The sequence below is a fragment of the Cladophialophora psammophila genome, assembly GCF_000585535.1.
Source record: "Cladophialophora psammophila CBS 110553 chromosome Unknown aczJe-supercont1.33, whole genome shotgun sequence".
NCBI classification, from domain to species: domain Eukaryota; kingdom Fungi; phylum Ascomycota; class Eurotiomycetes; order Chaetothyriales; family Herpotrichiellaceae; genus Cladophialophora; species Cladophialophora psammophila.
Genome location: NW_006912954.1, coordinates 176,856 through 190,999, shown reverse-complemented (window position 1 = coordinate 190,999; position 14,144 = coordinate 176,856). Strand labels below are relative to the sequence as shown.

The following is a 14,144-nucleotide window of genomic DNA, read 5'->3' as shown; positions in this document are numbered from 1 at the left end:
CGGTTTCTAGGCCTCTGCCCATCTCCTGCCTCCTTCGCTGCTCCTGTGTTTGTTCTTCTATTTGAGATCATCATGATTGCCTCACGGTTGTCCAGAGCGGTGAGTTCCAATGCTGTTTCTTTCGTCGTGGAATCGTCTCCTAATCGAGCCACCAGCTTCCTCGCTCAAGCCCCTTCTCTCGCCTCTCCCAGATTCGAGCACCTCGATCATCAATAATCTCGCGGTATGCCTCTACCGATGCTCCCGAGTCGACTGAAAAAGTCAAGGGCCAAGTTATTGGTATTGACTTGGGAACGACAAACTCGGCCGTCGCCGTCATGGAAGGCAAACAACCTAGAATAATAGAAAACGCTGAGGGTACTCGAACAACACCCTCCGTTGTGGCCTTCACCGAGGGTGGGGAGCGTCTCGTTGGCGTTGCAGCCAAGCGACAAGCTGTGGTCAACCCTGAAAACACGCTCTTCGCGACCAAACGACTCATCGGCCGGAAATTCTCAGACCCAGAAGTCCAGCGAGATATCAAAGAAGTCCCCTACAAGATCGTTCAACATACAAACGGCGATGCGTGGCTGGAAGCTCGCGGTGAAAAATACTCGCCGTCGCAGATCGGAGGTATGGTTTTGGCAAAGATGAAGGAGACTGCCGAAGCATATCTTGGCAAGCCCATTAAGAACGCCGTCGTCACAGTCCCTGCCTACTTCAATGACATGCAGCGACAAGCCACGAAAGACGCTGGTCAAATCGCAGGATTAAATGTTCTCCGTGTTGTCAATGAGCCTACCGCAGCTGCGCTAGCATACGGTCTCGAGAAGGAAGACGATCGCATCATCGCGGTCTACGATCTGGGTGGTGGCACATTTGATATCTCCATTCTCGAAATCCAAAAAGGTGTCTTTGAAGTCAAGTCTACCAATGGTGACACGCATCTTGGTGGTGAAGATTTTGACATCACCCTTGTCCGCCATCTCGTTCAGCAGTTTAAGAAAGAGTCTGGTATCGACCTATCCAACGATCGCATGGCCATTCAACGTATTCGCGAGGCCGCTGAAAAGGCCAAGATTGAGCTGTCTTCTTCGATCCAAACAGATATCAACCTGCCTTTCATCACCGCCGATGCATCTGGACCTAAACACATTAACATCAAGCTAACCCGAGCTCAACTCGAGCAGATGGTCGACCCCCTCATCGCTAAGACCATTGAGCCTGTTCGAAAGGCCCTGAAAGATGCCAACCTCCAAGCAAAGGACATCCAAGAAATCATCCTCGTCGGTGGCATGACTCGTATGCCTAAAGTCACCGAGTCCGTCAAGAGCATCTTTGGACGCGAGCCTGCCAAATCTGTCAACCCTGACGAAGCCGTCGCCATTGGTGCCGCAATCCAAGGAGCTGTGCTTGCCGGCGAAGTTATGGATGTTCTCCTGCTCGATGTTACACCTCTCTCTCTCGGTATCGAGACCCTCGGTGGCGTCTTTACCCGTTTGATTAACCGCAACACCACTATTCCCACCAAGAAATCACAGATCTTCTCGACTGCCGCCGACTTCCAGACTGCTGTGGAGATCAAGGTCTACCAGGGTGAGCGTGAGCTTGTCCGTGATAACAAGTTGTTGGGCAACTTCCAGTTGGTTGGCATTCCTCCGGCACACCGTGGGGTCCCTCAGATCGAAGTCACCTTTGATATTGATGCCGACTCTATTGTCCACGTTCACGCCAAGGACAAGTCGACCGGCAAGGATCAATCCATCACGATCGCTTCGGGCTCGGGTCTATCCGATGCTGAGATTCAAAACATGGTGGATGATGCTGAGAAATATGGTGCCCAAGACAAGGAGCGCAAGGCTGCCATTGAAGCAGCCAACCGAGCTGACAGCGTCCTTAACGACACAGACAAGGCATTGAAGGAATTCGAAGACAAACTCGACAAGGCCGAAGCCGATCTCATTAAAGAAAAGATTGCTTCCCTCCGCGAGTACGTTGCCAAGAACCAGGCCGGCGAGGGCACTGCCACGGCGGAGGAGATGAAGCAGAAGATCGATGAGCTCCAGAGTGCGGCTCTTAGTTTGTTTGACAAGATGCACAAAGCCCGCGAGGAGTCGCAGCAGACACCGCCAAGCGGTGATGCAGGCTCACAGCAAGGCTCATCCAGCGGTGAGCAGAAGCCGTGAAGCTGAAGATGGAGATGGAGGGCGCCAAAAAAGCAACCTGTATTTTAAATGATATCCCCTGTACTCGACTTCATTTTATTAAACCGGACATCGGCCGATCTCTTTCGACATTCTTGCCATGATGGCTGGCAGAGAGTTCTCTATGTGTTTTAGTTTTGCCCTTTTGGGGAAGGACATAGGTTTGCTGATGAGGACATAACTGCTGGGTCACGACTTGTATGCATGAGTGTTGGAAGGAGCATGGAGCGTCATATATTACATTACATGCTTTGCCGTTCGGGGGAAATGACTGCAGGAGCGGAGCACAGCAGAGGGTTGGGTTTGTTTTGCAAATGATTAGCTGGCGAAAGGATAGCAGATGGATGGGTGTAATATCTTTTGTAGAGCAGGTAAGGCAGGGCAGGGCATGACACTAACACCTCAGCCTTGAAGGTGGCGAGCAGGGCGAGGGTCTGTCAGGATTGTAGTGCCCTTGTGAAAATAGAAAAGGAAATCTCCCCTCGTATCGTCCAGCGGATTAATTAATTACATGGGTAATTATGATGACGATGACGATGACAATGTCTCGGCGGCCGTTGGGGCGGCATGCAAGGAGTTAATTGCTAGGTATTACGGCGATATCCGAAAGAGGGAATGATTGTTGGACTCCTTCAGTATAGCATAAGCAGCCTGCCAATCACCGCGGGATGGCACTTAGGACTGCTGCGTATACTCTGACGGATCTGGCGTATACGACTGGGTGCGGATGGATTCTCAGGGAGGCTGAGTCGAGGCCGGGGTGGAGACAAGCTGACGACAAAGGCGAGCCGGGACCGTTCAAAAAAGGGAAACACGGGGACGGGGTCGGGGACGGCGCGCATACCTCGTACGTATACCGATATCGTATACCACGCAATCCATTTAGTTGCGGTCTGTACGGAGGACGAGCATTGGGGGGGGGTTCGAGGAAGGTGGTACTCGGTATGTAACGGCATATCTGCGGGAGAAGCTGGGCGTGGGAGAGGCAATGAGACAGTGGCCGCAAGCACTGGCCGAGAATCCCCGATAGCCGAGCGGACAAACAGGAGGAAAGGGATTTGTAACGTGAATGTGGGAAGGGTGAAGGGGGGGCGAGCAGCAGACAGGAAAGTAAGAGAAGGGCCCGATACGGAAGGGGGTGTTATTCTGTGAGTAGTATGTGGTTGCGTGGCTAGCTGTACAGAGTAATGTGATTTGCCCGATAGCAACCAAGTATTATCAGAGAGAAATTACCTCGTACCGTATATCCAGCAAAAGCAGAAATTAGAAATTAGTGCCTCGTATGCCAGAATCCCAAGGACGGCGAGGGCGGGCCCCGCGCAGCCTATCCCATGAATACCCACTAGTCAAATAGGGGGGCTGGCTATACGAGCGGGCAGCCATGTCGCAAGCCAAGCAGAAATCAAAAATCAAAAGTCACCGCATCCAGTTGTGGCCTGCGGAGAGTGGCCAGCTGATGCCGGCACACACAATACAGTTAAAGGCCGGATGACGACGAGTTGAGTTCACGTAAACACAGGGTACCGTGGGCTCAGTCAGTATAGTTCAGGTCCACACTAATCAATCTGGCCGCTAATTAAACGGGCCTCGCTGGGCCTAAACGCTGCTGCTTCGGGTTATATCTGCGGGCAGCACTGAAACAGCCAGGGCAACAGGGGGGCCGCCGAGGGTGGGTTTGTTATCAAGGGCTGCTAAGTACCCAGTAGGCTCAGGGCTACAGTACCAGGCTATTCTGCTTAACCAGATATCCTCCCCGTCTCCCCCCATTACTATCTGGGTAGCACCTCATCGCCTGTCGCCTGTCGCTGTACTGGGTATCCACCGGGGCTGTCTGCATTGACCCCCCCCCGCCCCAAAAGTGAAAAAAGATGGTGATCCAACTCAATCTCGTCAATCGCCGCCTGGCGTCTTGTCCTGTTCCGTTCCGTTCTGTATTTTTTTTTTTTCCTCCCCTTCTTTTCTCGCATCCATTCCTATCCGGAGTATTCACTGTTGGGCGGCTGCCACCAAGTGCCACACATACTTGGTGACAGGTCAAGCGAGAACCCGCTTCCCTCTTGTAATTAATTCCCTAGTCAATCCCTAAATTCTCTCAACTACTACGGATCTAGCACCCACACCCACACTTCCTACCCTCCCACCCTCCTTGTTCTTGTTCTTGTCTAAGTAGGCAGTACTATTCGGGACTCTAAACGCCTCTTGTTCGCTTCTTGTTAACGTTTTAACCTTGGCCTTTGCCCCCTTTCAACCAATCATCCCACGGCTTGTTTGCTCTTGTGCCTATCCTACACTGATTAGTGCGCTTTTTGCATCTGTCTCGCGCTCTCTGTCTCTTTCGGTCTGTCTCTGCGCTCTCTGGTCTGGCTTTCCCTCCTTCTCCTTCTCCTTCTCCCTCTTCTTGTGCAACTCACTCCCCTTTCCTTCCTTTTCCCTTTCCTTTCCCCATCCTCCGCCTTCCCGCTTCTCTACACAGACACTTCTTCACCATCACCCTGTCTGCCACTTGCCGTGAGGTTACTTATCCCTCCTTTCAGAGTTGTACACCATTGATTTTGTCAACCTTGTATTACCATCTCCTTGTCAACCGCTCAACCACCATCCACATGCCGATGCCGTTCCCCATTTGGATTTAATTTTCCATTCGGCCTGAGTCGCGCTCAATCTATCCTGCTTCTCGACTTGCCTACACATCCCCCCTGCCACCTGCACACCACAACCTGGAGACGGAGGGCAATCCACACCGTCGCTACTATGTATTCGCGGCCTCCGTCTGAAATGCCGCGCAACCTCTCGCACGAAGTGGGATCCGAGGTATGTGGACGTCTTTTCATATTCTATTTCTCAGCACTATTCTGCCCTATGCACTGCCCTAGCCCTTTACTTTATCGGGGATTTTAAAAGCAAGCGGGAAAAAAAATTAAAGAGAAAACGTCATGGAGAGCGCGTGAGGACTCGTACTCCTATCATCACCATTTGGCCTCCTCAAAGAACAGGACAATTAGACTGGCACCTCAAATCAACTGTCAATGATTGCTGTCACCACTCAACCTTCAACCCTCTCTGTCAAACTACCGAGAGTGACCGCATGAGAGAAAAAAAAAAAAAAAACGCCACCAGGCCCTGGGAAATGCAGAGGAACCGACATTGTGAATCCAGTGACGATATACTGCCACTTGCGCTCGCTTGCCCGCGTGGTGATTGTGGCAAGGGTTAGCTGTTGGGCTGTTGGTTGTTGGTTCGGCGGGTTCTGCAGGCTCCTTAGGGGCCATCTCCTAGGACCTCTAGGCTCTAGCCAGCTCTAGCCCGCGGGCTTCTAGGCTGCTCTCCAACAGGAATCGAATGCCTGCCACTGCCTCCACCAGCATCTCCCGGGCTCCTGGTTCTCTTGGCATCTTGCTTCAATACCTGGCCGACCCTTTTTGGGTCTTCGACTCATCCCACTCCGCTTCGGCTCCTCCTTCTCGCCTCTCACCAATCGCCATCTATTTCCAAAAACACCTTCACTCCTATTTGGTGTTATCCAGCTGCAACCACTTGTATTGGCGTCTTTCCTGTCTCTGCTTAGCGCCCCATTGCCATCCTTGAACCTATTGCACCAGACTCTTAACCCTTTCCGGACACTCTCGTCTACTCCCTTTACTATCAATAACCACATTTTACCGGGTCGAAAAGGGAGGGGGAAAAAAGCACCCTTCACCTACCTGACGTGACTTGATGGGGATTGGTGGCTTCCCTTTCCCCCAAACATCCTCCCCGTACTCAGCACTGAGTGGTGGTCGCCCGCTTCACCATCATTCCCATTCCCTCAAGAGAAGTGGTGTGAATGTTCTTGTCGCTGGCACTTTGTAATTCGTCAAACTGTAAATTCACTCATGTTTCACCATGATCTTGTCGCTAACCTTTGGCCTTTAGCGTCCGCGCTCATCGTGGGAGTCGCCGTATCAGCAACACCCTCGAAATTTCCCGCAGCCACCTCAACGTTCACCAACTATCCCGGACCCAATGGACCCCGAATCTTCCGACAGCGACGTCTCTGTTGACAGAGGCGATGACTTTCGATTCACGGGCCCGTTGACTGCACCGATTCCTTTGCCAGCGCCAGCATCAAAACACGCCCTGGAGTCTTCTGATGCCGTCCAGGCACGTCTCGACGAACTGCAGCGCGTTGAGGACCACAACGTCAAGAAATTCGATCTGCTCAGAGCCAAGCGCGCTCGCAAAGATGACAAGATTCGTCGCAAACGGGAAACCCAAGACAGGAAATGGGCCCTCATTATGGAAGCTCGTCAGCGAAGAGACGCCAGAATCGAGGCGCGCCGAAGGAGGGAAGATATGGCCTTTGCCCAGTTTGATCATGACCTCGAGGATGAAGAAAGTGTAGGTTGCGACTTGTCGGTTGCGAGAGGTCGGTCGAGCTGACTCGTCCCAGAATCTCCGACGCCGGCTGAAGCGACTTAAACGTGGATTGCCAGCAGATGACTCGCCAATGCCGGGAGGCCGTAGCATATCCTCATCGTCAATGTCGCCGCCGGGACCCGCACTTTCAACACTCCCTCCACCCCCAAAACGTCACCAGGTTGGCCCCCCTGGTCAACCTGATGCTATCAATCCAGCCCAGTCGAGACCTTCACCGCAATCAGGTCTAGCAGCTCCTGCGAAAAGCACTCTGCCTGCTCCCTCCTATTCTTTCTATCGCGACTCCCCATCATCGTACCCGCGACCATATCATCACTCATCCTACTCGACCACACCAAGCAATGCTTCCCCGACGATTACGACTAACGGATCAGGTCATGGCCCCCAACCCTCTGCCGATCGCTCGCATCTTAACCATCTAGGACGGCCGGCTTCTCCTCTTACGCGACCCGTCCCAAGTACTCAGTCACCAGTGACACCAGCAACAAACCCTAATCCACCAAGACAGATATATGATACCCGTCCACCCCCTCCCGCCACGTCTTCGGGATTCGCTTCCATCAATGCGCCGTCAACATCTGGATTTGCGACCATCAACGCGAGAACAAACGCAACTCCGCCGGCCACACACATCCCCTTGTCTAGGCCTCCCAACGAGGTGGATAACAAGACATCCAGTCATCCGGTCGAACCGAATCACTTCCACTCTTACCCAGGTGCACCGAATACTTCCAACTCCACGGGACAAACGGGGAGCGGTGCTAAACGCACACCCTCAACGACCCATCCATATCAGATGTCAGAGGCCTTTGCAAACCGACACCATCACTGCGAAAGAGTTGATACCTTGAACCGCGGTATCTGGACCTCGTATGGTCCGGGAGGGACAGCAGATCATCCGACAGGACCCGCAGTCGAGATGTACCTTCGCTGCAACCATGATGGGTGTTCACGTATCGATTGGCGCACTGTCCATGGTCTGCAATGCCACATTGTCAAGAATCATGATCAGCCGAAGGGCACCATCGGCAGTCTCGATAAGGCACTTGAGAAATATGGTGTTCCGGTCAAAGAGGTCGAAGATTTCGAATTCCACCACGGTAGAGGAACAGCGGGAACAATGGCAGACCCCAAGAACTTGAAGATGAAGCTGAAGACCAAGGTCCAGAGTTTTGGGAGAGTCGGCACGCCAGGCTCTTTTGGCGTCGATCCTGAGGCGAGACCCGCTGGCTATAGACCAAGTCCGGCTGCAACCGACGACAGTCCCACCATGTCTGATGCTCTGAAAAGGAGTCCAGACTTAGCCAAGATAAACGGCCAACAGTCCCGTGCCTCGAACAATGAAACCGGAAGACAATCTGCGCCTCAGACGGCATCTAGCTCGCCGGCGAACACCTATATGGTCGGCCGACCCGGCTGGCTGGGAGTAAATGCGCCGTTGTCGACCCCGGTGAGCGTTGAACCAGAACCTAAAAGTTTGCAGGGTGACTTCAGCTCGACTGAACCGTCGAGTAGCGAACAAGCCTTGGGTTCTCAACTCGGCCTTTCCACCACAGGGTCTCCACCTACCCCTCCATCAACTGTCAAGGTTGCCCCCCTGCGGCCGCAATCTAGGAACATAATTACAGTCAGTGAAGCCGTGAAAAATCCCCCCAACCAGCAATCCTGTGCTCCACCAGACGAGCCTGAGCCGTCGGTTTCTTCAACCCAACCACAGCCAGCCGAGGTCAAGAGCGAAGAGGAAAAGCAAGACGGGCAGACCGCGACTGAGGAGCCTTCTAACCAACAAGCAAAAGATCATGATATTGAAATGACCGGAACCACGGAGGACAGCCAAGAAAAGCCAAATGAGAGCAGAGTAAATGGTGCCACTAATAGCGATAAGAATGCAGCGTCAGCTGAAAAGCCGACACGGGCGGCGGATTCGGTTGGAGAACGATCCGAGACCAGTGAGGTAGATGGGAATGCCGCGAAGGAAGCTAGCACATCAAGTGCCCGACGATCCAACGTTCAATCTCCGACAATCACGACAAGATCTCTGACTGCTACTACGCCCAGCAGCGCACGACGACCGAGTCGACGATTCAGCGGTGCCAGGAAATCCCTGGAGGTTGATGGGGAGCTTCGCAAACCTGGAAACAACGAGAACGATGAGAAAGAAAGAGAAGAAAAAGACGGCAAGGATGAGAAGACCGAAAAGGAGAATGCCCGGCTAGAACCTCGGCGGTCATTGACTGGACGAATCCTACGAAGAGGGAGATGGTAACCACCAAAGCAAATCTTTCTGAAATGAAAGGGTCAGACCGACTTGACCCGAAGATGCGGCAGCACCAGTGCTGTATGAATTGATCAAATCCAACGACCTTGGGAATGCTTCATAGCTTTGGCTCTTGAGGATCTACGAGCCTTGCCTGAGTGGACCCAAAATTGGCATTGTGCAGATGGGGTGGATATGGACGTACGATCAATATAGTCTTTTGAGCGTATGAAGGTGTGCTTTGATGGACTCTAGGATCGAGAAATTTTGGGGTGGGAGAGGCTTGGGGTGTTGATGGGGTGAATTAGGCGCGAGCGGTGGAAGGATGGATTATTGTCCAGCTTCGCACGGGTGACTAATGGTAAGGAATTGGAGTTGTGTGTCTTGTTTGGGACTATGAGGTTGCCATGCGTTGCGCAAACGGGTGCTGAAACTGCTTTGACCCCCATCGGTCAACAAGAGGCGGCTCTGATCGGTTGCTTTGGCTTGTGATGCAGAACAGAAGAGACGAAGCTCTTCAACGGCTTTTATATCGGTTGGTGGTGTGATTCAGACCTTTGCGGTACATTTTCATATCATGCTTCGTGCAGTATGTACGTAGTAATCAGGGTTCTGTTTTCCAGTGCTGGATTTTTATTTCTCGCCGTTTTGATCGTTTCTCCTATATGCATGCCCCACATGCCCTTTTTCTGGAACAGCACACACGTATGTACAGACCAAGTACACCTATCTTTCTCGCGATAGCTATGTATATGTAGAAGCTCCTGGTTGACGGGCGAGACTGAGGACCGTGGACTACGCCTCTTTCCTTCCTCCGTTTCCTGTTCAAAACGAGGGAAATGGGAGGAAAGAAAAGGATGGCAAGGGAAGGGAATCCTCTGTATTATTGATTAACATATTGTGCTTGGGGATGAGGGGAATTATGCGTGTATGGAACTCATACTTCGGTGCTCTCTGCTTCTGTGTTTCTGTACTACCATACTCCATACGTGCTCGATATCCCGCGACGCTTGCGGGATTTAATGGTATAGTACTGCTACATTACGTTTGCATTGTGGGAAAATAGCTACAAAATTGACGGACCTTCCAGGCTGTGGGCGTAGAATCGTTATGTGAGTGAAGTACAAATGTATATGTAGTGGACTTTTTCTAGACCAACTTGACCGTCGTGACTTCGGGGTTCAGCCGCATGAACGGCCTGTACCGCACCTCGCCTACGCCGCGACGCTCGTAGAGGCCGCGGCCGACGTGCTCGATCCAGATGACATGCGCGACCCGGTCGAAGCCTAGCGCGTACATGACCGGGTGGACGAGCGCCAGGGCCAGCAGCAGGATCAGCGGCCACATGCCGACCACGCATACAAAGATCAGCGCGTAGTACGCGGCCACGATGGCCAGCACCACCAGCCCGACTGGCATGAACGCCACAGCCCCCGCCGCGTGCCATAGGCGGCCGTGTTCCTGCGGGATCAGAGGTCCGATGGTTTGCAGCTGTGTAGTGTCTAGAACACCGGCCATCTTGCGCGACGGCGTAGAACCGGGTCCATCGAAGAAGAAGTTGCGCGCGTTTAACAGCCGTGCAGTAGTCGTCGCGGCCGCGCCCGTGGAAACAGGATCGTCACTCACTTGCCAGAAAAAGGGTCGGTGGCTTGTCCCAACTAGCATACATGTGCAGGCAAGCTCGATCTCGCCCGTCGCTAGGTCAAAGCTCGACACGAACGCCGCCGAGTGCAGCGTCCCGATCCGTTGTCCGCCTGGCGTTGTGATCCTGAGGTTGCTCCTATTGCTTCGAGGCACGACTGCGATGACGGTGGCGAGCGAGGTTTCGAACTCTAGCACCGGTTTCTCGTCGTATTTCTTCTGGTCTATAGCTTTCTCTGGAGCTTCGGGGCTGGTCGAGTCGGTCGACTCAGTAGTAGCAGCGGCGTCTTTGTTGTTGGGCGCTTCAGTTGCGCCGTCAACCTGTACCTGAGAGTTGCTGGTCTGTTCTCTCCGGCCTTGCCGATTGTACATATACGTGGTGGCCACAGGCCCTTGTCTGATCGTTATACGCCGGAGGGCAGACCTGTAAAGCCGGTAGTTTGGGAAGTTGACTCGGCCAGACCATCCGATCCAGGACCAGCTCGGAAAAGCATTGATGCGATGTCGCGCGGCAGTCAGGGACTCGTACAGGACGGACCCGTGAAACCAATATAGTGCCAAGGGCAAACATCGGACGGGAAGAGCACAGACTGTGTGGACGTCCCAGCGTTCTTTTTGCTCGTTGAGGATCCCTTGGAACGCGTAAAACCGGTCCTCCTGTTCCGTGGAGAGCCTTGCCGAGTATTGCTCCGTATAATCCTGCCACACATTCCACCAGTCTGCGTCATCAGGCGGCTCGAGGAGGAACTTGCCAGGGTGCTCGCGGAGACCCAGGTGGTCGTCTGTAGCTTCATACCTGTCTTCACTCCACGCTGCCGTGAGACAGCTAAAATAAGCCTGACCGGCGCCCATGTAGAGGATACGTCTGGAAAAGAGCTGCTCCTGCATGGTCCACGCACGCTGATTCCATTTACAGGAAGGCATCGCGGCGATATCACTGGCGCTCGGCAGAACCGTCGTCAGTCTGATGCCATCAACTTGTTCAACACGAGAACATCGGCGGCCCGAGTAGCGTCGAACACCGTCTAGACCACTGTCAGCATTGTCGGACGCAAGGGCCACAATGGTCATCAATGCGCTGGCATAAACGTTGTTCATTTGGGCAATTTCGGAAGCGCGTTCATGAGCATCATCCTGACGGATGCAGAAGCTGTCCACCCACAAATACGTCTCATCAAATTCTCTAGTGAGTTCAATGGCATCGCGAACTACGCGATGAGCTGCCAAGGTCTTGCCGGCGCATTTGACTTTAGTTTCCTCGCCCGCAGGCCGGCGCCGAGACGCGTTCCCCCAGACATAGGACAGGGCAAAATACCGGGCTTCCACTAACGATGGTACGTCTTCGACACACATGGTCCGGACGTTGATGAGCCGCTTTGGACCTTTGCCACGACTCCTAATTCTCGACTCGACGTTCTTGCAGGCTTGATGATCATGCTCGCAGGTGCGCAACCAATTTCGCATTAGCTCGCGACTCGCTTTCAGAGGGTTTAGAGGTCTTGCGTAGTTGGTTGCTTGTCTACCAATTACCTGAGCATCATCACCCAGCGGCAGAATGCGTAGAGCACCGGGATTCTCGACCTCGATGCACGTAACATCAATGACTTTCCCAGCTGAGTCTCTTGACTCCCCCGACTTGTATCGGGTCAGAAAGTTGACCGGAGTTGGCTCGTCCGTGGGCAAGCTGCTGGCCATCAGGCGACACAGAGAGCATTCTGAGGAGCTGTGAACAGTCTGCTGCGGTGAAAACCGGTATATTCGGGATATCTGGCTAGACTTTCTCTTCTTAGTCGAGCTTGTAAAGTGTCGCACAAGGTCAATACCCGAGCAGGCACAGGAGATAAGCCAGCTTTTGGGTACCACGGGAGCGGCAGTATCTGCTCCGCCCTGGGCGAGACTCATTATTCAGAACTGTTGTTATAGGTGTCCCAAAAGCAACGGCAGGTGTATCTCAGACGGCAAAAGTTGGGGATTTCACCTAGGATGATAAAGGCCCAATAGAATATAAATTTTCGGGGCGACCCGGTAGCCATAAATACGTGCAACTTAGGCAACCAAAGGCCAAGATATGAAAAGGCGTCCAAAGTGAGGGGTGGCTTTCTGTTGAGATGCTGGTAAGTTGAAGATGTGTTTGGGGGCCAAACCCGCGGCCGAGTTGTACTCCTAGCTGCACTCTGTAATGCGGCTTGTGCGGGCTAACTTGAGATGTAACTCAGTAGGTCTAGAAGCGGCGGTAACTACAAGGCCCAGTCCCAGCCTTGTCTCACTACGCCACAGTGATAGTCGAGATATGGCCCATTCGAACGGGCAGTCATACTCAATTCTCAAGTCGTAGGCCTGATTGATCGTGTCGAGGAAAGAGATCTTCTAACAAGCTCTCTTTGAGAACTCCCGGGCCATAGCGTGTTCTGACCGTGTCTGTCTGTTGCAAGATTGCAGCCGGCTCATCCGTGGATGTTAAGAGACCAAGGACTCCGTATCTTGTCGAGGAGACGAAGAAATACACTGAGAAGTCTGCTTGCAAGCTCCAGCAAGAATGCTGGCGGTGTGTCGGAGTTCCTGCATCGACCATGAAGACCGTCGTGTCCTTCATCCGATGTCCTCACCTCGGGCCACAGCTTCAATTTTGCATGACATCTTTATCATGAATTCCTCCTCAGAGACATCTTTCCATCATGCCATTTATCTTATAACTCCTCCAACCCCTGCCCATCCAAGCACAAACCCACTCAACGCCTCCGTAAACAACCCGCCTCCGAGCCATATCTCCCTCCACGCCCCTATGCCCTCATTCCTGCCCTTTTTGCCATTTTCATTCAAGCCCCTCGACCCAGTAGTTCCCGCAAAATATTTCTGGGGTGTGCCCCTCGCCAGAAGGAAATAGAACAGTGCGGAGATGAGGGTGTTGGCTAAAAGGTAAAAGGCGAACCCATAGAGAGATTCGAGGCCCAGAATGCCGGCCGCGATGCCGAGAAGAAGACCGGATATGGAGCGAATATTGGAGAGCGCCTACAGTACAGAATGCGGTAAGTAAATGGTCAGAGTATGGGAAGCATAGAGGGAATTCGTACGCGAGTGTTGTGAGTGAGAGAGTCGGGGACCAGTGGGTCGAGGAGTAGAGAAAGCTCTTGCGGTGAGGGTGCCATAGCGGAGTGCAATGGATACCGTGCTCTTTGAGGGGATGGAATGTGTGTAGCCGAGCCGGTCGACCAGGCGCAGAAGCAAGAGAATCTGCTGTGATGGATGCTGGGAAATCCGTCTATGTGCTCGTAGATTTCAAGTTGCGATCACTGAAGCCAAAGCTGCTTGGCTGCGGTGGGTCCCCGCTCCATCTACTCCAAGGGCACACAGAATGTGTTCAACAGAGTGGCGACTTTCCTTCTAATTATTTCCCGTCCAGGGTTATCATACTGAGCCTCAAAAAACTCCTCAGTCCATTACAGTACCAAGTGTGTCCAATCATTTTGGTCCGGTTTGGACGTTCACATAGAAGATTCGTATGTGATATGGGTTATCTCGTCACGCTATATAGAAAAACGTCGAGTCATCATGCCATCACTGGTCAATCTTCGTCGCCAAGAGCTGAAAGCTACCAGGGGTCTTCTTGTCCTGTCCCGACCAAGGTAGAGGACACGGTTGCGTCGGGC

At 52.9% G+C, this 14,144-nt stretch overlaps 4 protein-coding genes across 4 annotated transcripts; 2 read left to right on the top strand and 2 right to left on the bottom strand.

Moving 5' to 3' along the window:
• Positions 1–72: 72 nt before the first annotated feature.
• A1O5_12377 (hsp70-like protein) lies at positions 73–2,165 on the top strand (the record flags this gene model as incomplete). The annotated part of the gene is made up of 2 exons (XM_007752946.1): positions 73–99; positions 156–2,165. 2 exons carry the CDS (start codon positions 73–75, stop codon positions 2,163–2,165), a joined length of 2,037 nt encoding a protein of 678 aa, XP_007751136.1.
• Positions 2,166–6,185: 4,020 nt separating this feature from the next.
• A1O5_12376 (uncharacterized protein) lies at positions 6,186–8,865 on the top strand (the record flags this gene model as incomplete). The annotated part of the gene is made up of 2 exons (XM_007752945.1): positions 6,186–6,560; positions 6,613–8,865. 2 exons carry the CDS (start codon positions 6,186–6,188, stop codon positions 8,863–8,865), a joined length of 2,628 nt encoding a protein of 875 aa, XP_007751135.1.
• A 1,140-nt stretch (positions 8,866–10,005) lies between these two features.
• A1O5_12375 (uncharacterized protein) lies at positions 10,006–12,192 on the bottom strand (the record flags this gene model as incomplete). Its single annotated transcript, XM_007752944.1, has 1 exon — positions 10,006–12,192. One exon carries the CDS (start codon positions 12,190–12,192, stop codon positions 10,006–10,008), a length of 2,187 nt encoding a protein of 728 aa, XP_007751134.1.
• Positions 12,193–13,179: 987 nt separating this feature from the next.
• On the bottom strand, positions 13,180–13,643 carry A1O5_12374 (uncharacterized protein; the record flags this gene model as incomplete). Its single annotated transcript, XM_007752943.1, has 2 exons — positions 13,180–13,506; positions 13,569–13,643. 2 exons carry the CDS (start codon positions 13,641–13,643, stop codon positions 13,180–13,182), a joined length of 402 nt encoding a protein of 133 aa, XP_007751133.1.
• Between the last annotated feature and the right edge of the window lie 501 nt (positions 13,644–14,144).